The following is a 22,380-nucleotide window of genomic DNA, read 5'->3' as shown; positions in this document are numbered from 1 at the left end:
TGCTTGTCTGGAGCTGTATAAGGGAGAAGTAGCCTGAGTGTTTATATTCAGATCGCAACACTCGAATTTACTATGTATTCTTAGGCAAACAATTCTCTCAGCCTCATTAGCTGTAAAACGGAGACATTAAGATCTACCTAAGTCGATTTTTTGGATAGCAGTAGCATGTCAAGAACCCGATAAATGGTAGTTACCATTATTTGAACTATAGGTCAGTCACTATACTAAGCACTTTATAAACATTATTTTAAGGCTCCAAACAACCCTATTAAGTAGTTTTTTGTTTTTGTTTTTGGTGATGGTGGTGGTGATTTTTTTCGTTTTATTTTGTTTTACGAAATTTATTCTGGGTAATGCTCCAAAACGGCCTCCTAGTTGTCAAACCTAATGGAATCCTTTCAGTCTTCTCTATGGCATTTGACTCTTCGTTCTTTCCTGGTTACCAACTTTGTACCTACCCCTTCCATTCTGGTAATACTCAGAGCACATCTTTAGCCCTTCTCCTGCCCTGCCTGCCCTCCCTGGGTGTCCTCTGTTGTTTTTAAGTCCTCAGCTACTACCTCTCTGCTGATGACCCACACATTTGGCACCTCAAATGCCACCCGAGCCAAACTGAAGGCATCCTCTTTCCCACATTCTGTTCTTCCCCCTGTGTTCTATACCTCAGTGAGGGCAGAACCACATACCCAGCAAGTAAGATTTATACCTGCAAACCATTTTATATCTCTCTATTGCCACCAACTTAATTATATATTCACTTTCCTTTCTCTCCAACACATTCTACAGGCTGCATTCAGAATTCAGGTTCTCATCCTTTTCGACCTATTATAGTCTGAGTCTCACACTCCTTAAAAATATCCTGATCCTGCTATTGGAACGGTCTTTCCCAAAAAGCCTATCTGGGAAGTGGATGTGGCTCAGGTGACTGGGCTCCCACCTACCACATGGGAGGTCACTGGTTCAGATCCCAGTGCCTCCTAAAGAAGATCATGAGCTGGTGCGATGGGCAGTCATGGCAAACTGAAACAACAAGAGACACAAAATCGAAGCATAATGAAAGACATAACAAAAGCAGGCAGCAGAGGTTCCCAGCACCTCCTAAAGAGGACAGCAAGCCGATGCAGTAGGATGATGCAACAAGAGATGTGGGGAGAAAAACTTGATGAGAGACACAACAGAGCAGGGAGTGGAGGTGGCTTAAGTGGTTAGGCACCTCCCTCCCACATCAGAGATCCCGGGTTTGGCTCCTGGTGCCTCCTAAAGAAACAAGGAAGACAAACAGACACAACAAGTGCTAACAAGGAGGGGATGGGTAGAAATCAGTAAGTAAATAAAATCTTTTAAAAAAATTAAAAAGCCTACCTAAGTATGTAATTTTATGGTGAAGCAAGTATTTTTACCTCCAATGATAGACGAGTAAACTGAGATTAATTGCCCCCTATCCCCAGGTAATGAGAGAAAGTGGATTCAAATGCAAGACTTGCGGATTCCAGTGGCCAAGCTCTTAGCCACTCGCATGCCTCTCTCTGAAGCCATCAGAGTCCTCCTATTTGCTGCCTGTGCTCCTGTCTGTTGCTCCCTTTGCCTTGCAATTGACCTCACCAGCGCAGGAAAGTCCACATCACTGTTCTTGCCTGGTACCTTTGAAGACGACCCCTCTTGTCCGTTCCTAGTGGACGACTCCAGCATTTGCCACACCTTTGTAAACAAACGGTCTCCCTCAACCCAACAATAAGGCCACCAAACAAGGTTGCGTTTTGCTTAGTTTTCCTGCCAACATCCAACAAGCTTCTCTGAAGCAGGCCCTACCCAGGAGGTTGGATTCCTTCCATCCAAAATATTACCCAGGACATTAAAGAGCTGGTCTTTCCCCTGCTTTTTAACTTTTTTATTCTGAAAATACTTTTAAACCTAAGGGAAATTACAAAAATAATACAAACGCCATACAGTACACTCTGACAAACCCCTAACCCCCCAGATGTCCAGAACCACCTTTTTTTTTTTTTTTTTTTTTACATTTTGCCACATTTTCTGTATTATTCCATCATCAGGCTACCTGTCTATTTATCTATCACTCCATTTTTGGAACACTTGAGTCTAGGTTGTGTACATTATGCTCCCTGAACACTTAATACTACCATGAGCATTTCCTAAGAGCAAGGATATTCACTCAAATGTAGCCACCTTAAGTGCAGTTACCAGGGTCAAGAAATTTAGCATTGATACATTAATGCTAATAATGAAACTTCACTCCTCCCTTGCTAGATCCCTTCTTAGATCATGTACGACATATAATTATCATTGTCTCTTTTGTTGCTCTTTTTTTTTTATGAGAACATAAATACAACATAAACTTTTCTGTTATAACCACTCCCAAGCACACAATTCAATAGGATTACTCACATTCAAATATTGCAGTGCCCTCACCACCTTCCACTACCAAAACCTTCCCTTCTCCCTAAACAGCTCCTGGCTACCCGTGCTTTAATTTCTGTCTCCATGAGCATGTGCATTCTCTGATACTTTCTTTACAGGTACCATGGGAGATAAATTTAGCATCCTTAAGCTATAACAATGTTGTTTGCTTTGAAGACAATTTAACTTCAATAGTATACATACACTGTGACTACACTCTTCCACCCCCCACCTTTATGTAGTTCTTGTCACAAATCATAAGTTTATCCATTATGACTCCAAAACCAATTCTTTTTCAATGCATTGTGTGCATTTGCCTGTTAAAATCTGTTGGAAGCAAAAAGAGGAGCTACAAACCAAAACTACCCTCAGGATTTTTATTTCTTCATGTGGCTTCAATCTATTTTCTTTCCATTTCTTATGGAACTCTCTTTAGCATCTTGTGGGGCTAGTCTAGTGGTGACACAATCCCTCAGCTTTTGTTTATCTGGAAATGTCTTAATCATGCCCTTAACTTTGGAAGATAGTTGGCAAGACACAGAATTCTTGGTTTGGAATGTTTTACCTTAAATATGTCCTCCCACTCCCTTCTTGCCACCATGATTTCCGATTAGAAATCAGCACATAATCTTTTTTTAAAAAATTTATTTCTCTTCCCTCCCCGTTGCTGCTCTCTCTGTCCATTCGCTCTGTGTTCTTCTGTGTCTACTTGCATTCTTGGCAGCACTGGGAATCTGTGTCTCTTTCTGTTGCGTCATCTTGATGCATCAGCTCTCTGTGTGTGCGATGCCACTCCTGGGTGGGCTGTGCTTTTTTCGCGCTGGGTGGCTCTCCTTGCGGGGTGCAATCCTTGCGCGTGGGGCTCCCCTACATGGGGGACACCCTTGCGTGGCATGGCACTCCTTGCGTGTGGTAGCACTGCATTTGGGCCAGCTCACCACATGGGTCAGGAAGTCCTGGGTTTGAACCCTGGACCTCCTATATGGTAGGCAGACGCTCTACCTGTTGAGCCACATTTGCTTCCCGGCACTTAATCTTATTGAGGCTCCCTGGTATATGACACATTGCTTCATTGCTTCTGTCTTGTGGTATTCAGAATTCTCACTTCATATTTATCATTCAAGAGTCTGATTATAATACTAGGGTATATTATATATTTTAATATCAATATATAGTGATATTTAATATCAATAACCTGTGGCATGGGTCTATTTGGGTTTCTCTGGTTTGGAATTCATTGAGCATCTTTTTGTGTTTATTTACCCCTTGAGTTTCCCCTGATCAAGATTCAAATCCCAGGAGAATCAGCCTGGCCTGGCCTGGCGTGGGTCCCGGGCATAGAGCTTGGCCAAGGGAACTGGGCCACTTGATTGGCAGTCCTGGCATGTGGAACTGTGGAGTGGTAGTTTTCCAAAGGAAAAGGGGTACTAGTACCAAGAGAAGGGAGAAGAGATTTTAAGCAGACAGAAAGAACAGATTCTACCACAAAAGTCTTTGGGACATTTTATGACTTATTAAGATGTTGGAAACTGTACATTTTCTTCCTTAAAACTAATTTATTTTCCAGAATTTGGACACTGGGACATTAAGACTATTCCATGAACTTAGGATTGAAAAGAGGGCAAGAAGTGATTCTACTATGTGCTCTGAGCATTTATTTAGGGGCCTTATGTGGGGTGCTTGGTGGAGTGAGGAGAGACAGCATTTTCCGAGCTCGATCATCCATGCTTGCTGCAAAATGAGAGGGGACTTTTATAACACAGGTCTATGGGCAGTTGGGGAAGCCTTGCCTTTTAACTAGGAATGGAATGTTGCTTAGACTGGAAGGTGTGGGGTAGTAAATGCAAAATCGTATATACCAAAGTATATATATATCTTAAATAATTGAAGTAGGTACTTAACTGATATTTGTATATTGATGTACATAGATATATTATTCATATAACTGAAAGGTGGAAGTCATCCAAATGTCCATTGGCACCTGAAAGGATTAACAAAATGTGGTATATAACTACAAAGAAATATTAGTCAGCTTTAATAGAATGAAATTCTGAAATGGGTGAACCATCATGTTGAATGAAATGTCAGACACAATGGACAGATATTGTATAGCTGTACTTACATGAAATAACTAGAATTTGCAAATTTATAGAGGAAGAAAGTAAGTACAGGTTGCCAGAGGAATGGAGGAAGGGAAATGAGAAGTTAATGAATAATGAGTGCAGGGTTTCCGTTTGGGATGATGGAAAAATTTTGGTAATGAATGGTGGATGGTAGCAAAACATGGTGAATGGGATTAATCTCAATGATTAGTATGCTTGGGAGTGGTGGAGACAGGAAATCTTAAGTTGTATGCATGTTTTCACATTTTAAAAAAGAGAGAGAGAAAGAGGTTAAAGAGCCATGCATAATCCTGGATTCGATCTAACTGAAGGAGAAATGCCCCCAAAGCCACTAATGGGACAATCAAAAAACCTGTAATATGGGCTGTATGCTTTATATCAACGTTAAATTTCTTGAGCTTGATAATTGTACCTAATGAGATTACATAAATGAATATCCTTGTTCTTAAATAATATACATGGAAGTATTAAGTGTTCTAAGAGCATGATGTAGACAACCAATTCTCAAACATTTAGGAAGATAGATAGATAGGCACTTACACATAGATGGATACAGAATGTTATAAAAATCTGGCAATATGTTAAAGTTGGTAAATCTGGGTATCTAGATAGGTGTTTATTGGAGTTCTCTGTATTTGTTTTATATTATTTTTGAAACTGTCCTGTAAGTTTGAAATTATTAGAAAATAAAAAGTTCAACAACAAAAAAAATGTGAAGAGAAAGAAGAGCAGGGAAAGAAATGGAGAACTTAGGAAGGAGTCTTAGAGGCCTTGTTAAATATTTTGGACTTGATTCAAAGACAACAAAAAGTCTTTGATGCATTTGCAAGGAAGTACATTGTGTTTTTAAAGCTCCTTCCTGGCTCCTGAGTGGAGAATGGACTGGAGATGAAGAAGAGTGGAAAATGAGGAGGCCATTGCAATAATCCAGTGGGACTGAGTGGAGCTGTGTTTTGGTAAGAATTGACAGAACTTGTTGAAGAATTGTATCTGTGTGTAAAGGAAAGAGACAAAGAGACAATAGAGGTTGACCTTTAGCTTTCTGAGTGACTTGTTTGAGGTGATATCATTTATTGAGAACTGGAAGGTGGGAGGGAGTGGAGGTGACTCCAAAACATAGCGGTTATTTTTAGAAAGGGAAATCTTGAGTTCCATTGAGGTTGTGTTGTCTGAGACCTCTGAGAACTTTCAAATGGAGATCCTAAGTAGTTTAGTTTTTGTTTGTTTAGGTACTGTGGCAATAGAAATAACTCCCTAAAAGCCACAGGTTTTCAAAAGTGACTTTTCCTAATTTGGGGTTTTAACTTTTCATTTGCATAACTGAATGGCTCACTCAGATGATTTTTCAAGAACAAAACAATAACCTGACTCAAAAATGGATTCAAGTGTCACATTCTCCAGAAAACTGCTTGCAGTTTTGAAATGAGTTTTTCCAACTCCATTTCCATCCCCACAGACGTTGCAAAGATCTCTAGGCCAAGCTTCAGACAGCTCCAGCTCACTGGCCAAGTTCTTCTCCTCTAGTAGTCTTTGCAGGAAAGAAGCCTCTCCGCAGCTGAGGGCTTAGGAAGGCAAGCTCAGCTGGAGATGCAGAGCCACACTTTGATCACAGGACTTACTATGCCACATGGTGCAGATTTGTTCATTTCTCAGACTTCCCTGACCGTGAACATGTTAAGGACTGGAGTTTGATTTTATATCTTTTACATTAGCATATACTCAGTGCTAGGTATTTGTGTATTGCATTAATATGTAAATAAATCACCCTTAATGTCATAACACCTATAGCTCAAAAGCATAGAATTATAGAAGTGAAGGAAAATGGGAAAGGCCAGGGAGAAAGCTAACTTTGAGCCATTGGGTTTTTCAGTTAGGGATCCTATGTTGACTTACCTCATACCAAGTCAATGTGCAAATGGAATGAAGCAACCAGTTGTTTTATCTACATAATGGCAAACAACTAGCTTGACTGATTTCTTGAACTGAATTGACTGAATTTTAGTAGGTGAGTAGTAATTTAGCAGATTCCTCCTCTTTGAAAGCTGATATAGCATCAGTGTTAGGTATAGTTTGAGTGTGTCCCTAAACATTTTTATGAAAGTTCTAGATTTTACTTAGAGGACTTAGAGGTTTTGATGCTTTCTTTTTGTCCTTGATGAGATGTTTGTTTTGTTTATTTTGAATCAGAGAAGTTTCACTTTCTACATTAAAAAAAATCATTAGTTATTTAAAGAAAAAGAAAAATTACTGATTTTTTTGTGATTTTTGTTTATTCAATCAACAAATATTTGGGGAGTTACTGTTCTAGGGTCTCTCTCTCTCTTTTTTTTTTAAAGATGTATTTATTTCCCCCCTTCCTCTTCTTCCTCTCCTCCCACCCTGCTTCTTTTGCTGTCTGTGTTGTCTTTTCTCTTCATTTTCTCTCCTCTAGGATTCACCGGGATTTCATTCTAGAGACCTCTGACGGGGAGAGAGGCTCTGTGTCAATTGTGCCACCTCAGCTCCTGGTTTCTGTTGTGCTTCACCTTGACTCCCCCCTTGTCTCTCTTTTGATGCATCAACATCTTCCTGCATGACTCACTTGTGCGGGCACTGGCTCACTGAGAGGGCACTCATATGGGCACTTGTGCGGGCACTCAAGCAGGCAGTCGTGTGGGCACTGGCTTGCCGAATGGGCACACTTTCTCTTCTTTTTCACCAGGGGGCCCCAGGGATCGAACCCAGGTCCTCCCATATGGTAGGTGGACACTCTATCATTTGAGCCACATCTGCTTCCCATAGGGTCTTTTCAGGGTAGTCAATAAAATAATTTCTTTCTAGAATTTGCAGTCTGCTGGAAAAAAACAAGTAGAATACAAACAAATCATGTGATAATAAGTTCATTAAGGAAAATAAAGTACATATAAGGAGAGGCTAAGGAATGTGTGTGTTTTTAGGTAGGGGTCAGGGCCCACCTCTCCGAGGAGATGACCTTTGACCTGAGACCTGAATGAAATGAGGCCACAAACTACCTGAGGATTCCGAGCAGAAAGATGGGCAAGTGCAGAGGCCTTGAGTTAAGGGATTAGGGCTCAGCTATTTTTCAGTGTATTTAAGTAAGCTTCGAGTATTTTCCTTTTTATTATTTAAAGCGGACACTTTTATTTCAAATAAGCAGGATACTCAGAGAGTATTTACCATATAGCCTTCCCAAATTCTTCGGTTTTCAGAAGGTCATAGTCAGTGACAGAGCTAAAACTCCACAGGTTAAACCCCTGGCTAATCGCTGAATATTCAAGTCACTTTATTTCTCCCTTTGCTTTTCTGTTTAATTTTCAGCTCCCCTCCTGCTCCACCTAGAAAAGAGATTTTTAAAAATTATAAACAATGAAATATTTAAGAGTTAAGATGGACTGGGGCAAAATAACCTATGAATCATTTTTAAAGAGGACGTTTACTAAACTGGTTGATTCTAAACAATACTGAAAGGGCTCTGAGTAAGCATTTTAAGATCCTTCAGGGACTCGAGAAGATTTGTTTACTTCACACATATGAGAGCTGCATGTGACCCATTCCTTTTATTATTAAAGCCTGTCTCCTAAACAATGCTTAGTTACCTTCATTCTTATAATTCAGAGGATTTTAAAGGAATTAGGCCAAATTTGCTTTCTAAATACTTTCTAGTTTTTATGTCTCATTGACGTAAATTGGCCTCTCCCGGGACATAGGGATTAATATGATTTTGCAATGTTTATAACAATTAAATTTCCAAGAACCATGATATTTATAACTTATGCAAGTAAAAAGTTTCTATTAATTCATCATGTCAAGCTTACTGGACAGATTTTCCTCAAAACTGGAGGCTGTAATTAAGATGATCTAATCCAAACTATATAGACAAAAATTTGAGGTGTCCTGGTGGACCCCAGAAAGATTGGGTAACCGTCCCTCAGTGCAGATGAAACAATGCGACAAAGAGGGACTAAAGCTAGTGTCTATGGAGGAACAAAGCATAGGCACAGGCAACAAACAGTACCTCAGTATTTTTGAAATCAAAAGAACACTGATTTACATCTAGCTGGTTTCAATTGGTCACCTCCATTTGACGTAATTCCAGTTGAGTACAGTAGGCATTTAATTAATTCATTCATTTTTTTCAAGAATACTTTTGGACATCTGCTATATACCAGGTGCTGTGCTAGGTGCTCATATATGGCAGTAAGAGAGAGAGAGAGGAAAAAATGTCAGTATTCATGGGACTTACACTCAACTGTGAAGACCAGACAATAAACAAATAAGTAAGTATTATAGCATAAGAAAGAGTGGTTGAGTCTTCTTTCCTTCCATCCCTCCCTCCCTCCTTTCCCCCATCTCTCCCTCCTTTTCTTCTTTTATTCCCTCATTCCTTCAATAATTTTATTTGAACTAATTTTTGACCACTGGTGAGGAACTAGTAGTCTACAATTTCTCATCTAGCTCAGCTACAGACTATGTGATTTTGGGCAACTCATTTTCCCTTTCAGGTGCTATCCTCACCTGTAAAAACAAGGATGATAATTCTTGCCAATTACTTAGGAAGAACAAATTAATTAAAAGCTGCAAACTTGCCCTAAAAGCAATAGTAATCCCTTCTAATTGCCAACCAGGGTTGTGAGGTTAAAATGTCTTTATATTTCTTACCAATAAAAAAAATATTTTTGTGTAAGCGTGATTCAATTCAATCTCCTCAAATATGTGAGCAATCACTGTTTTTCCTCCATGTGGCCTGGTCTACTGGACGATGCCGAGTAAGATGCTCTCTTTATGCTGCATCTCAGCATCTTGCATTTAGGATAGAAAAACAGCTCCAAGGTGCCTTAATTACCTCAGGGATTAGTGTGGAGAATGGGATAACTTTTCATACTTGCAAAAATGAAACGAGAATATAAATGCAAAGGCATTATTTTTCAAATCTATAAATCTAAGTCTAGCTTGGGAACTTCAAAAAGAGTTTATATAACCTAAAATTTGGAGAATCTGTCTCAAGAGTGTTTGAAAAACAGTTGAAGTGATTTAAGAGAAGGTTACCTACTGAACAGATTTTCAAAGTTGCCAACTTCTATTTATTTATTTTTAATATGGAAAATCTTGGGCTTTTTGTTCACTGTGAGTATATATATATACCCATACATCTACATGTATATGCATTTATATATGTACACATACATTTGTCCATGTGTATATGTATGTCATCTTTTTTTTTAAAGATTTATTTTTTATTTATTTCTCTCCCCTTCCCCCCCCCCCCCACCCCAGTTGTCTGTTTTTCTGTGGGCATTGCGCTGCGTGTTGTTCTTTTGTCCGCTTCTGTTGTTGTCAGCAGCATGGAACTCTGTGTTTCTTTTTGTTGCGCCATCTTGCTCTGTCAGCTCTCCGTGTGTGCAGCACCATTCCCGGGCAGGCTGCACTTTCTTTCGCGCTGGGTGGCTCTCCTTATGGGGCACACTCCTTGCGTGTGGGGCTCCCCTATGCGGGGGACACCCCTGCGTGGCAGGGCACTCCTTGCATGCATCAGCACTGCGCATGGACCAGCTCCACACGGGTCAAGGAGGCCCGGGGTTTGAACCACGGACCTCCCATGTGGTAGATGGACACACTAACCACTGGGCCAAGTCCGCCACCGACTTCAAACTTATTTTATACTGTTTTCTACATGAAGTAGGACCATCGTTACTCTCCTGTGAATAAACAGAAAGAGGAATGGTTGGATCTTACCTGATGTGATAGTTTGAAGCTGGGTGGATCCCAGAAAATCATGTCCATAGGGCTAATCCATTCTTGTCTGTGTGGGACCCTTTGAAACATAGCAGTTGAGGGTCTTTGATGGGATTCCGGGACCCGGGGTGGGTCTTGGTTCTTTTGCTGGAGTCTTTATAAATGGAGGAATAAACGCAGCAGGCACACAGAGAAAGAGCCTCAGAGACAGAAGGAAAGGTCTCAAAAGGCCAGAGGCTGGAATCAGCGGTGCACAGAGGAAGAGAAAGAGGCCAAGACACGAGGCCCAGGGAGCAGCTCCAGCTGAAAAGCAGAGGCCTGGAGAAGAGGGCAGAGATGAGCCCTGCCACGTGCCTGATTGCCTAGAGCTGCAGCTTGGCTACACTGCATCTCTTGGTGATGCCTTGATTTGGACACTTTCACAGCCTTGGAACTGTAAGATTTTAACCTAAGGAATTCCCGTTATAAAAGCTAACACATTGGTGGTATGTTGCATGGGCAGCCTTCAGCAACTAAGACACCGGGTTTGGGAGTGGGTGGGGGGTTGGGGGGAAGTAGTTGCGACAGTGACTGAAGCAATTAGGAAAGAGAGTAGGGTTGCCAGATTCAGCAAATAAATATACAGGTCACCCGGTTAAATGTGATTTTCAGATTAATGATAAACAATGTTTAGTATAATTATGTCCCCAAATATTGGGTGGTATTTTAATCTGGCAACCCTGGAGAAAGACACTGAAGTATGCATAAAGTACGTTCCAAGTGGAGGGGCAGGGAAGAATAGACTATATAGAATAGAGGGCATTTTTAGGGCCTTAGAATTGTTCTGCATGATCTTACATCGACGGGTACAGCTCATTTTAAATTTCGTCAAAACCTATAAAAGTGAACGGTGCAAAATGTAAGCCATAATGTAAACCATTGACTATGGTTACGAGCAATGCTTCAATGTTCGCACATTAATTGTAACAGATGTACCGTCCACAAGTAAAATGTCATTAATAGGGGAGAGTGGAAAAGGGAGAGGGAGTTGGGTATGTGGGAATCCCCTATATTTTCTGCAGGACTTTTCTGTAACCTAAAGCTTCTTTGAAGAAAAAATGAAAAAAAAACAACACTGAGGGAACATATGGAAGAAATGATCACTGTACATACAAGATAACAGATCTTACAGTGACAAAAGATACAATGTATAAAAAATTTTTATTTCAATTTTTAAATTTTTGTACTTTTTATTTTTAGAATTATTATTTGATTTTTGTACTAATTTTATTTGGGTTTCATTTCTTGAGAGGTTTTTCATCACAAAAGGGTTACAACAGTGGCAGGGTAGGATCATTGGTGGGGGGTGTCAATGCTGGGGGGATATGGAAGGAGGGGTGCACCTGGGGCACGTCTCTAAGGCATATAGTATGTTCAAGTGTTCATAGGGCTTTGTCTCAGTGGGTGGAGACCCACACAATAACCAAAAGAATATCGAATTCCTTTGCAGGGGAGTCCTGCTACATTCTCTAATAGAATGGCAAGAATCCCCCGAGTACCCAGGACAAATAAAAAGTAGATGATGATGGACAATACTGGTCCCAAGGAACAGAGAGTGCCTGCTACTGCAAGCAAGATAGTTCCATCCATCTGCCCCATGGGATCCAAGCCCCCTCTCAGTTAGAAACAGAGTGGGCATCACCATCCTAAAATTTTAAGATTGGGGAATGAACAATGGACCAAAGCGGACGTTATTATTCTATTACAGACTTATTATTATTGTAGCAATAGAAGAACTTTTTGTTCTCTCTTTTCTGCTATTTTAATATAAACTTAAAGACCAAAAGATTACATAGTTTGACAACATTCCTCTGGTTCTCTTCAAAATTTTCAGTATTGAACTTTGTTTAAATTTTTTTTAACAAATCATTTTTATTGACACATATTAATAAAGTATACAATTCATCCAAAGTATAAAATCAATGACATTTGGTATAATCACAAAATTGTGCATTCATCACTTCATCACTTCAATCATTATTAGAGCATTTTCATTATTTCAATAATAACAATAAATAAATAAACAAAAAACAAACAAGAAAATTCCTTACCTCTCAATCTCTCTGTTTTCCCTGCCACACATAGCTGTTATTTCTGGCTATTCTTGCACATTTATTTATTTCCTTATTAAGCAGTTTTATTGAGACATATTCACATACCATACGATCCATCCAAAGTGTACGATCATTGACATTTAGCATAATTCCAATGTTGTACAGTCATTACCTCAAAAATTTCAGAATAATTTCATTACTCCAAAAAGAAAGACTCCACACCCCCTAGCATTCATTCCCCAGCCTTAGACAACCACTAATCTAATTTAATCTCTATACATTGATCTATGTTTACACTAATCTGTGGTGTATACACATGATGGAATATTATGTAGTGGTAAGAAAAAGTAAAATCATGAAGCATATGATGGATGGACCTGGAGGAAAATTATGTTGAGTGAAGCAAGCCTGACACAAAAGGACAAATATTGCATGATTGCCCTATTATAAACTAAATATATTATGTGAAATATAAATTTATTATGTGAAACATGAATACGGATAAAATTGCATATATAAAACAGTTTTTCTTTGAAGGTGAACAAAGCTTAATACTATAGAATGTTAATACCAGACAAAAAGGAAACATTGAATGGAAGAGCTTTTATCATTGGATGTAAAGGCAGTGGCCACCAAAGGTTCTGAGGGGAGGGAGAGGGAGGAATAGGTGTAATGTGAGGGCATTTTTGGGACACTGGCATTGTCCTGCCTGGCATTGCAATGACAGATACGGGTCATTACACATTTTGTCAAAATATATAAAATTGTTTGGGGCAGAGTATAAACATAATGTAAACTATAGACCATGGTTAGTAGCAATGCTTCAATATGTGTTCATCAATTGTAACAATTGTACCACACTAATCAAAGACGTTGTTAATGGGGGAAAGTGTTAGGAAGAGAAGGGGTGGGGTAGATGGGAATCCCCCTACATTTTTTACATAAGATGTAACATTACATAATCTAAAGCTTCTTTAAACATAAAAAAATATATATTAAAAAAAAAAAAAGAATAGCAAACCTGCTTTGAAATCAGAAATTTGGAATGGAGCCCATTAATGCCCTTAATGTGAATTGGGCATCAGATGGCTAATCTCCATGTGATGAGAAGTTAAATAGGGACATTGGTGTTGGCTTCCAGACTGTGGTGGAAAGGGAGTCTCTGGGCTGGGAGCCAGGAGATACCCTGAGGCTGTTTACAAGAGACCAATATGTGGAGCAGAGCCTTGGACTAGGCAAGGAAGCATGGGAAATAGCTTTGCCTACTCTCTTGTTTTGCCTAAGAGTAGTCATCTAACTTTTATATTTCACAGGTATATACTAAGGATGAATATTACTAAATTATCTTCTGCAAAGTATTTGGACTTTTTAAAATGAATATCAAACATTATCCTCACCAATGATATTGACAAGTAAAGGATCAATTTTATCTATGCAATTTTTGTGTGGGTCAAGTTTGAGGTATATCATAGTGGTTTAGATTAGTGGTAAAGAGTTTGCAGCCAGTCTAAGTTCAAAAGCCACATTAAGCAAGGTGCTTCATGTATGTGTGAATCGGTTTTCTCATTTGTACAATTGCAATAATAGTACCTTTCAGGGTTATTGTAAGGATTAAATGTATAACAGTTAGAAGCTGGTATACAAATACTAAATACTAAAAAATCAACCTTATGTTGGTTATTATAGGCAGGAAATTTTAGAGGTTTTTAATAAAACATACAGTAGCATACTTTTGTATACACTTTGTGTAAATGCATAGTCAGGAAATAAGTGGTTTTAAAAGGACATTCATTAGCATATTTGTATACATTTTGTAAACAAGTATAGTAGGGAAATGAGTGGCTTTTTAAAAAATTCACTGTGTTCGCTGATATACTTTTAAAACAAATTTAAACTTATGTACAGGGAAGAGGATTTGGCTCAACTGATAGAGCGTCTGCCTACCATGTGGGAGGTCCAGTGTTCAAACCCAGGGCCTACTGACCATGTGGTGAGCTGGCCCAGTGCTGATGGGTGCAAGGAGTGCCCTGCCACGCAGGGGTGTCCCCAGTGTAGGAGAGCCCCATGTGCAAGGACTGCGCCCTGCAAGAAGCCACCCAGCGCCGGGGCAGTGGGGGGGAAACACAATCTGCCCAGAAATGGCACCACACACTGTGGTGCTGCTGACAAGAATGCAAGCAGACACAGAAAAGCACACAGCTAATGGACACAGAGAGCAGACAACAGGGGGCGTGAAAGTGGACAGAAATAACAGAAATAAATAAATCTTAAAAAATAAACTTAGGTAGAGGTCTGCTTCCCTTCAGGAATATGCATTTCAGTGAACTGTTTATTGAATGAGGGTGTTTGAGCTGGAGGACTTAGCATCTGCAGTATTTGAGTTTGGGAGTCCCGTTCTTCCACTCACTACCTGGGAGATGTACAAGTCACTTAAGATGAGTGACATTTCTCTCACTGATAAAATGGTCAACAGCGCTTGCTTCACTGGGCAGTAGTGTTAACTTAGAATATCACAGTGTGGAATACATTCTAGGTGCACAATTCACTTTAATTCCTTTCCCTTCAAAGAACTCAGGAATGAGTTGGTGTGTTGAGCAGGGGTGTGGGTGGGGGGCGGTTGCCGCATCTCCACCCTAGGTTGTGCTGTGTGGGCTAAATGTACCTTCCCTTTTAAGTGATCTAGGTCATCAAACCCAATGAAAGAGACGCTCGGCTCGTTCTCGAGTCTAGAAGGCCGTTATTTTAAGTTTCCACGTCGTATGCATGTACTGTTGAATTTGTGGGTATGTGTTGGGTGCGACGTCGTTGATGAAGGCTTTAAGGCAGTTGTGAATTAACCGTCACTTAATTTTTTTTTTGTGTGCAAACTCATAAGAGCCAAGAAACCGGGGGTCTGTTGTTTACTCATTCAGCCTCTTTCTGAGTCATTCAGGTACAGGGTGTGTCTATCAATTGAAACTGCACAGCGGAGGAAGTTTTGAGTTCACATCTGCTGGGATGGGAAGCCACTGCGATCGGGAACTGGGTGGACACCTCCCCGTCTCAGTAAGGCAGGGGCAGGAGTGCCCTGGGTTTACCTCTCACGGTCGCGTCTGACCCAGGGCGCCTCTCAACCTCTCGTTCTGAACTAGCACACTAGCCAAAGGAAAGGGTGGGCAAGCTGCGAGCTTTGAGGCTGAGCGGTTTTGGAGTCTCAACCCGAGCAATTCGCGCCGGTCTCTGGCTGGGCAGCTGCAGGCTGCAGGTGGAGCTGGGCCGCGCGGCTCTTCCCTCTTGGAATTTCCTAAACTACACAAGCCCCCGGCTTTTTAAATGTCCCAGAACCTGGGAACAGCCCACCTCCTCAAAAGCCCTCACCCACCACAGGTCGGAATCCAGGACACCCGGCCGGACAACATCTCGCCCGGCGCTGGCCCATTTCACCGTGCGCCCTGAGAAAACCACTTTCTGCCCCTCTGACCGCAAGTTTCCGGGCAGCCCGGGAATTTGGAGGTGGGGAGTGGGTGGAGAAACCTCCTCGCCCTTTCTCCCTCCCCGGCTGCTCGCCTCCGGCCTCCCTCTCGCAGCCCTTTCCCGGGCTCTTCCCCCAGGGCTGCCGGGGCTCGCGGGACCGCGGCTCGGGTCCCCGCGAGCACAGAGGCTGCCGCACGGGCGCCCGGCCGCGGTCCCGGGGCTAGGATCCCACAGACCCGGGAGGTGCGCGGAGAGATGCCGGCCGGCCTAAGCACCCTGAAAAAAGTTTCCCAAGGCGCTCCACTTCTTTGCTCGACCAGATCTCGAGGAGCGGCCGCCGGCCGGACGCGGGCCGTGATTTATACATTAGAATCCAGGGGGCACCAGGCTCCGCCCTTCTGGGTTTTTTTTTTTATTTCCCGGTGGCTAGCGGGGGAGGAGGGGTTCTCTCTTTTTTTTTTTTTTTTTTTTTTTTTGGCTTCTGCCCTATATCTTTCCTGGACAGTGTGTCTCAGCAGCCGAGATCCGGAGGCCCCCAGCTGCTTGCGGAGGGCGTGGGGTGGTGCGTTAACCCCTCCCCGTCTCTTCCTAAATGAGCCGCCCAGCCCCTGCGGTTTCGCCTCGCGGGCCAGCGCGGGCCGCCGCCAGCGGGGCTGGCCATTGGAGTGTGCGGCTGTGGAGGGAGGGAACCCGGACTCGGCGAGGTTCGCCGGAGCGCGACGCCCTCAGTCGGGGGCAGCAAGATGCCTAGAGCGCGGTGCCGGCGCGGAGCTCTCCCAGCGCAACTTCGTCCCGCCTGAGCTAGGTAGGCTGCGAGCCGCGCGGGCGCAGGGCGCGCGGGAGCCTCGCTGGGGGCAGGGTGTCGGTGTCAGAAATGAAGTTTTAAAGCGGAACGAGACAAAAGAAAATCCTGGAAATCCTCCACATCTCTGGTCGCTGGAAACAAGTCTCTCTGGGCCACTAAGGAGCCCCAACCAGATTGGATTGCTCTTGGGACGTTTGTGATTTATGAAGTTTGGACAAGGGTTAAGTCCCCATTGTAGAATTGACCGAGGGGCGGGAGTTGGGAGAGGGAGAAGCTGCGATCCTTCAAAGGAGAGGGTGGGAAGGCGTGTATTTTGGGAAATCCGATAGATAAAGATTGTGCGGGTGGAGGGAATGGTTTAAATCGCTAGGGCAGGAGAGCAGGGTACAGAATTCGATGCGGAGAGTGCGGAGCTTCTTGGCGCGAGTCCCGGGAATTTCGGGATTGTTCTCGTCTACTATTTCTCCACCTTATTACACGTTACCTGGAAACTTGAGCAACTTAAAAGTAGCGTTCTGCTAACCTATGCTGCGTTTCGTTCCATCCACACTTTCTAGTTCTGTGAGAGGAGGCATCGTGTTGTGGGAGGGCGATAAATAAAACTGTCCCAGCCTGCTTACCAATGCACCACACGTCCTTTTATGTGAGTTTCTGGAGAGGAGTTTTGCACTCGAAATTAGGGTTGTGGTGATATATAGTTTCATTAGTATAACTTCTCTCTCTCTTTCTCTCTCTCCTCTATCTCTCCTGTCTCTGTCTCTCTGTCTCTTTCTCTCTCTTTCGTACTTGCTTTTGGTTGTACCTACTGTAACTAAAAATATTCTTCGTGCAATCAATGCTGGGAACTTCTGGGATTTGTTGCAATCTTATGAATGGTTTTTACTTGAGTTCCTTTAAATTCACTTGCACTGGATTACGAAAAAAAAAAAAAAGAAAAAAAAAGAAGAAGAATGAAAAGGCAGTGGCTTCACGGAGGCACTTTCCTGTTTACCCAAGGCCAGGGCGGGCTTAGCTGCCCACACCTCACTGCGCCCCCGGGCCAGGGTGGCGGAGCAGGGCCTGCACACCTGCTCCTAGAGAGTTATTAATAGAGCCTAAAGAATGACTTACGCTGTCAAATTATTTTCGTGCAAATCTAATTTCTTGCATGGCAATTAGGAGGTGGTGCTCAGCTCTTTTAGCAGGGGGAGGGGGTAAGGCAGAGGTGTGCGTCTCCGCTCTCAGATTGGCGTTTGGGTCTTTTCTGCAGAGATCCTGAGCAGGCAGTGAGTGCGTGACTGAACCACCGAATTCTCTGGAGTCCCCGAGCTTGGAAATCGGGGGTGAGGGGGCGGCAGTGGAGTTAGAATGGGGCGTGCTTCTCCGGGTTTCCCATTTCCTTTTGAATAGATGCAACCTTAGGGAAGGTTTTCGTCTTTTCCCGCTGGAATTCTCAGTTTCGGTAAATTTTTTTGTTTTTTCTTCCTCCGTATCTTTCTCCTCCTCTTCTTTTTTTTTTTGCAAGAAATGAGAATTTGATTTTTTTAAAAAAATCTCTCCCCCTGTGCCTCCCTGAGTTTCCTTAAAAGAACAAAACTGAAGCAATGCCTTAGCTAGAATGAATTATGCCAGTGCGAAGTGATTTTTTTCCCTGACTCTCTCCTCTTTGTGACTTGTTTAAGGCTGCGGTTTCGGAGGCCCCCTCCAGCCAAAGAAAAGCGACACAAAAAGTCTGGATCTCTCTCACTAAACCCCCTGGGCAGCGAGCGAAGAGTCTCTCGACTTTGCCCTCTAGCGTTGGTCTGGAAAAGCGCCTCCCCGGGCTCCTGGGGACCCTGCGCAGCACGATGGGGTCCACCAGTGTCCCCCTGTCCAAGACCCTCCGCACCTCCATCTCCGACTATGGCAACTACGACATCATCGTCCGGCATTACAACTACACGGGAAAGCTGAATCTCAGCGCAGACAAGGACAAGGGCATTAAACTAACCTCGGTTGTGTTTATCCTCATTTGCTGCTGTATCATCCTGGAGAACATCTTCGTCTTGCTGACCATCTGGAAAACCAAGAAGTTCCACCGACCCATGTACTATTTCATTGGCAACCTGGCCCTCTCAGACCTGTTGGCGGGAGTGGCTTACATAGCCAACCTGCTCTTGTCTGGGGCCACCACCTACAAGCTCACTCCCGCCCAGTGGTTTCTGCGGGAAGGGAGCATGTTCGTGGCCCTGTCTGCCTCGGTGTTCAGCCTCCTGGCCATCGCCATTGAGCGCTACATCACCATGCTGAAGATGAAACTCCACAACGGGAGCAACAGCTTCCGCTCCTTCCTGCTCATCAGTGCCTGCTGGGTTATCTCCCTCATCCTGGGCGGCCTGCCCATCATGGGCTGGAACTGCATTGGCGTGCTGTCCAGCTGCTCCACGGTGCTGCCGCTCTACCACAAGCACTATATCCTCTTCTGCACCACCGTCTTCACTCTGCTCCTCCTCTCCATCGTCATCCTGTACTGCAGGATCTACTCCCTGGTCAGGACTCGAAGCCGCCGTCTGACCTTCCGCAAGAACGTTTCCAAGGCCAGCCGCAGCTCCGAGAAGTCCCTGGCGCTGCTCAAGACGGTGATTATTGTCCTGAGCGCCTTCATCGCCTGCTGGGCGCCGCTCTTCATCCTGCTCCTGCTGGACGTGGGCTGCAAGGTGAAGACCTGCGACATCCTCTACAGAGCAGAGTACTTCCTGGTGCTGGCTGTGCTCAACTCGGGCACCAACCCCATCATTTACACTCTGACCAACAAGGAGATGCGCCGCGCCTTCATCCGGATCATGTCCTGTTGCAAGTGCCCCAGCGGAGATGCCACTGGCAAAATCAAGCGACCCATCATGGCTGGCATGGAATTCAGCCGCAGTAAGTCGGACAACTCCTCCCACCCCCAGAGGGACGATGGGGACAACCCAGAGACCATTTTGTCCTCTGGAAATGTCAACTCTTCTTCCTAAAACTGAAAAGCTGCGGACCTGCGGGGAGCGCTTTTACGTGGCCACCACTCCAGTGTTCGGAAAAATTCTCTGGGCCTCCACTGCTGCCAGAGGGGCGCTGCTGCGAGCCAGAGGGACTGGGGGAGAAGGAGAAGCGTGGTGGTGCTGGGTGTGGGTGGGTACGCTTAGTTCCTGTGAACAATGCACTGGGAAGGGTGGAGATCAGGTCCTGGCCTGAAATACACTCCCCCACCCCCCACCCCCGAGCTTTGATTTTGCACTGAGCCAAAGGTCTAGCATTGTCAGGGCTCCTGAAAGGTTGGTTTGGCCCCTCCTCAAAGATGAATAATCCCGTGTAAAGCACCTCTTTGTCTGGAACTTTGAGGCAAAGATGTTTTCTTTCACTTTAGTTTCAAACCCAGATGAGGGAGTGCATCTGTGCTTCTCTAGGTATGCTCTGCATATCCCACTCACCCTTCTCCTTCCCGCCCCTCCTGAGAATTCTTTCACTTTATATGGTCACTATCTGGCATTCATCAGAGCTGGGGTCACGCGCATGGTCTATTTCATGATCTGTAGCAGGTAGGCTGTGCTGAGTAGGTAGACCCTGAGGAGACAGAGACGGTTTGGAGATGTAAGGCAATTTCATTTGCTGAGGCCAAAGTTTCTGAGTAAGCTGGATCAGTTTTTAGGAATTTGGTTGCGGTCACTTTGATTTTTAAAAAAATTTTACATTATTTCCTTACAATGAAATGTGTTATAATATCATATTCATTGTGGCTGAAATCTTTGCAGAAGTCCACTTTATCTTAATGATATCAGCTAGGATCCTTAGAGTCATAGGAGAAACAAACACACACACACAACAAGGTGAAAACTGACTGGGGATTGACTTTTGTCAATCAAGAAAGATTTCTTGGTGAATTTGTCTAACAAATACAACATGTCTTTGGCACTTTTCTTGATGTTTATTTCAGAGTGTTATGTGATTCTTTTCAACCAACAGGATGGTTATATTAAACATATTTTTCATGATTTTTGAATGTATTTGTTTCAGCAGAGGTCATTTTATTGGATTTTTCTAACCTGTGTTAACATCCTTGAATGTGTATTTCTCAAGAAAATACCACTGTCTTGTGCCCTTAAAGCATTACTTAAACTGATAGGGAACAGCAGGAGTTTTTCAGTTCATTAGTTCATTCAGTTCATTTTCAGTTCTGTTCATTAGATAGTTAATTGAAGAGCTGTATAAATGTTACAAAGAATAAAAATATATTGCTGTGTCCTTAGTGTGGTTTTCAGTGCAATTAAACTGAGAAATGTCTTGTTTTTTTTTTTAAAAATAGTATTTAATAGGTTTCTGACTTTTGTGGATTATTTTGCACATAGCTTTATCAACTTTTAAACATTAATAAACTGATTTTTTTAAAGATCCCTTTGTGAACAGTGTTTTTAAAAATAATTATGGAGATATTACATTTGGCTAGGTGGCCTTTTAGAATCAAAGTAGAGCAAAATTCAGTTATTCTCTAAAGGAGTTTACCTTGATAAACTAGGGTGTCAAAAAATGTGGTTAGTTTAAAAACCACCATCTTCTTCAGGAAGAGAAACTTCCATTAGTTAACACTGAAGAGCAGTAAAGAAAGAGGCAAAACCACCAACCTGAATACCGCATTGGTAAGTAAATGTGATTGTTTATATTTTAAATTGATTGCATTCAAACCAAACTAAATTAAGTACAGTAACGCTATCCTAAAACATGGATTTTAAAAGAACTAATATACAACATTGTGGCTGTAGATCTAACTTAAATCAGGAGGCCCAATGATCAAGACACTCAGCAAAAGCTTACGTTCTTCTACAAGCCTTCCACAAATAGGCTGGGGGAGGGGTGAGCTTTGGCCAGGGGAGATAATAGTAAATCATTTTACTATATTTTTAGGGCACTGCCTTGACTTCCTTCTGTCTATCCTTTGAACTAATATGGGAGTATACACTACCAGTAAAGTAGCAAGTTATAAAATGTGAGTCGGGTAGTGTGGCACCCTTCATCTAAAAGCTTTCAGTCATTAGTACCTGGAAGTTTTCCCGTTCTTGGTCCTTAATTTCTCCAACTACAAAATGAGAGCAAGGGCACTTAGCAAGCATTATACAATTGTTGTAATAGTTAACTCTTGTTTTAATGTCATTGTCTACTTCATTGGGGATGAAATCCAAGCATTTCAGTTGGAGCAATTGGCTTTTCAGTTCCATTGTTGTTACTTTCAGAAGCTGTGCTTTCAAGTGTCATAGAATGTGTACAGGACACAGTTGGGATATGGAGATAAACCTCACCTAATAGCGTGGATGTCATTTCTGGGTAAGGTTAACTGTGGGAAACAGGAGTGTGTTCACTAAGGAAATCTTAGGTCATAACCTCCAGTTTCCTGAGGGAAATGCCAAAAATGCTCTGAAGACAAAAGACTGGAAACAAATTGGAATGTCTCTATCCATCTGTCTGGTGAGGCGGAAGGAATGATTTCATGTTACACTCACTTCCTAGAGCTTTCATTACAGAGTCAAACATAATGGAAAAACGTGTGTCCATTTTAAGTTTCTGTGGGAGATAAAATATTCGTACTCCTGGGATTATCTTCATAAGCCCAGTGGTGCCTCACATGAAATGGAGGAAGATGGAAATAGCCTTGTTGGAGAGAGGAAGCTTGTTGCTGACAGGGAGAACAACCTCGCTTGCCTATTCATGAGTACATTATCCGTGATTAGATGTGCTTTCTTCCTGGAAACTCCAGACATGCATTTCATTT

General features: G+C 42.7%; 1 protein-coding gene across 2 annotated transcripts; it reads left to right on the top strand.

Moving 5' to 3' along the window:
* Positions 1 to 15,844: 15,844 nt before the first annotated feature.
* On the top strand, positions 15,845 to 21,008 carry S1PR1 (sphingosine-1-phosphate receptor 1). Of its 2 annotated transcripts, none has more exons than XM_012530325.4 (2): positions 15,845 to 16,622; positions 18,284 to 21,008. In XM_012530325.4, exon 2 carries the CDS (start codon positions 18,449 to 18,451, stop codon positions 19,595 to 19,597), a length of 1,149 nt encoding a protein of 382 aa, XP_012385779.1. In that variant the 5' UTR covers positions 15,845 to 16,622; positions 18,284 to 18,448; the 3' UTR covers positions 19,598 to 21,008. The 2 variants fall into 2 exon arrangements, with proteins under 2 accessions (XP_012385779.1, XP_012385780.1); XM_012530326.4 differs by lacking the exon at positions 15,845 to 16,622 and adding an exon at positions 16,880 to 18,063.
* Positions 21,009 to 22,380: the final 1,372 nt, after the last annotated feature.

Source organism: Dasypus novemcinctus, chromosome 9, assembly GCF_030445035.2.
Source record: "Dasypus novemcinctus isolate mDasNov1 chromosome 9, mDasNov1.1.hap2, whole genome shotgun sequence".
Taxonomy (NCBI): domain Eukaryota; kingdom Metazoa; phylum Chordata; class Mammalia; order Cingulata; family Dasypodidae; genus Dasypus; species Dasypus novemcinctus.
Note: the sequence above shows the minus strand (reverse complement) of the source record. Positions and strands in the feature narration are given on the sequence as shown.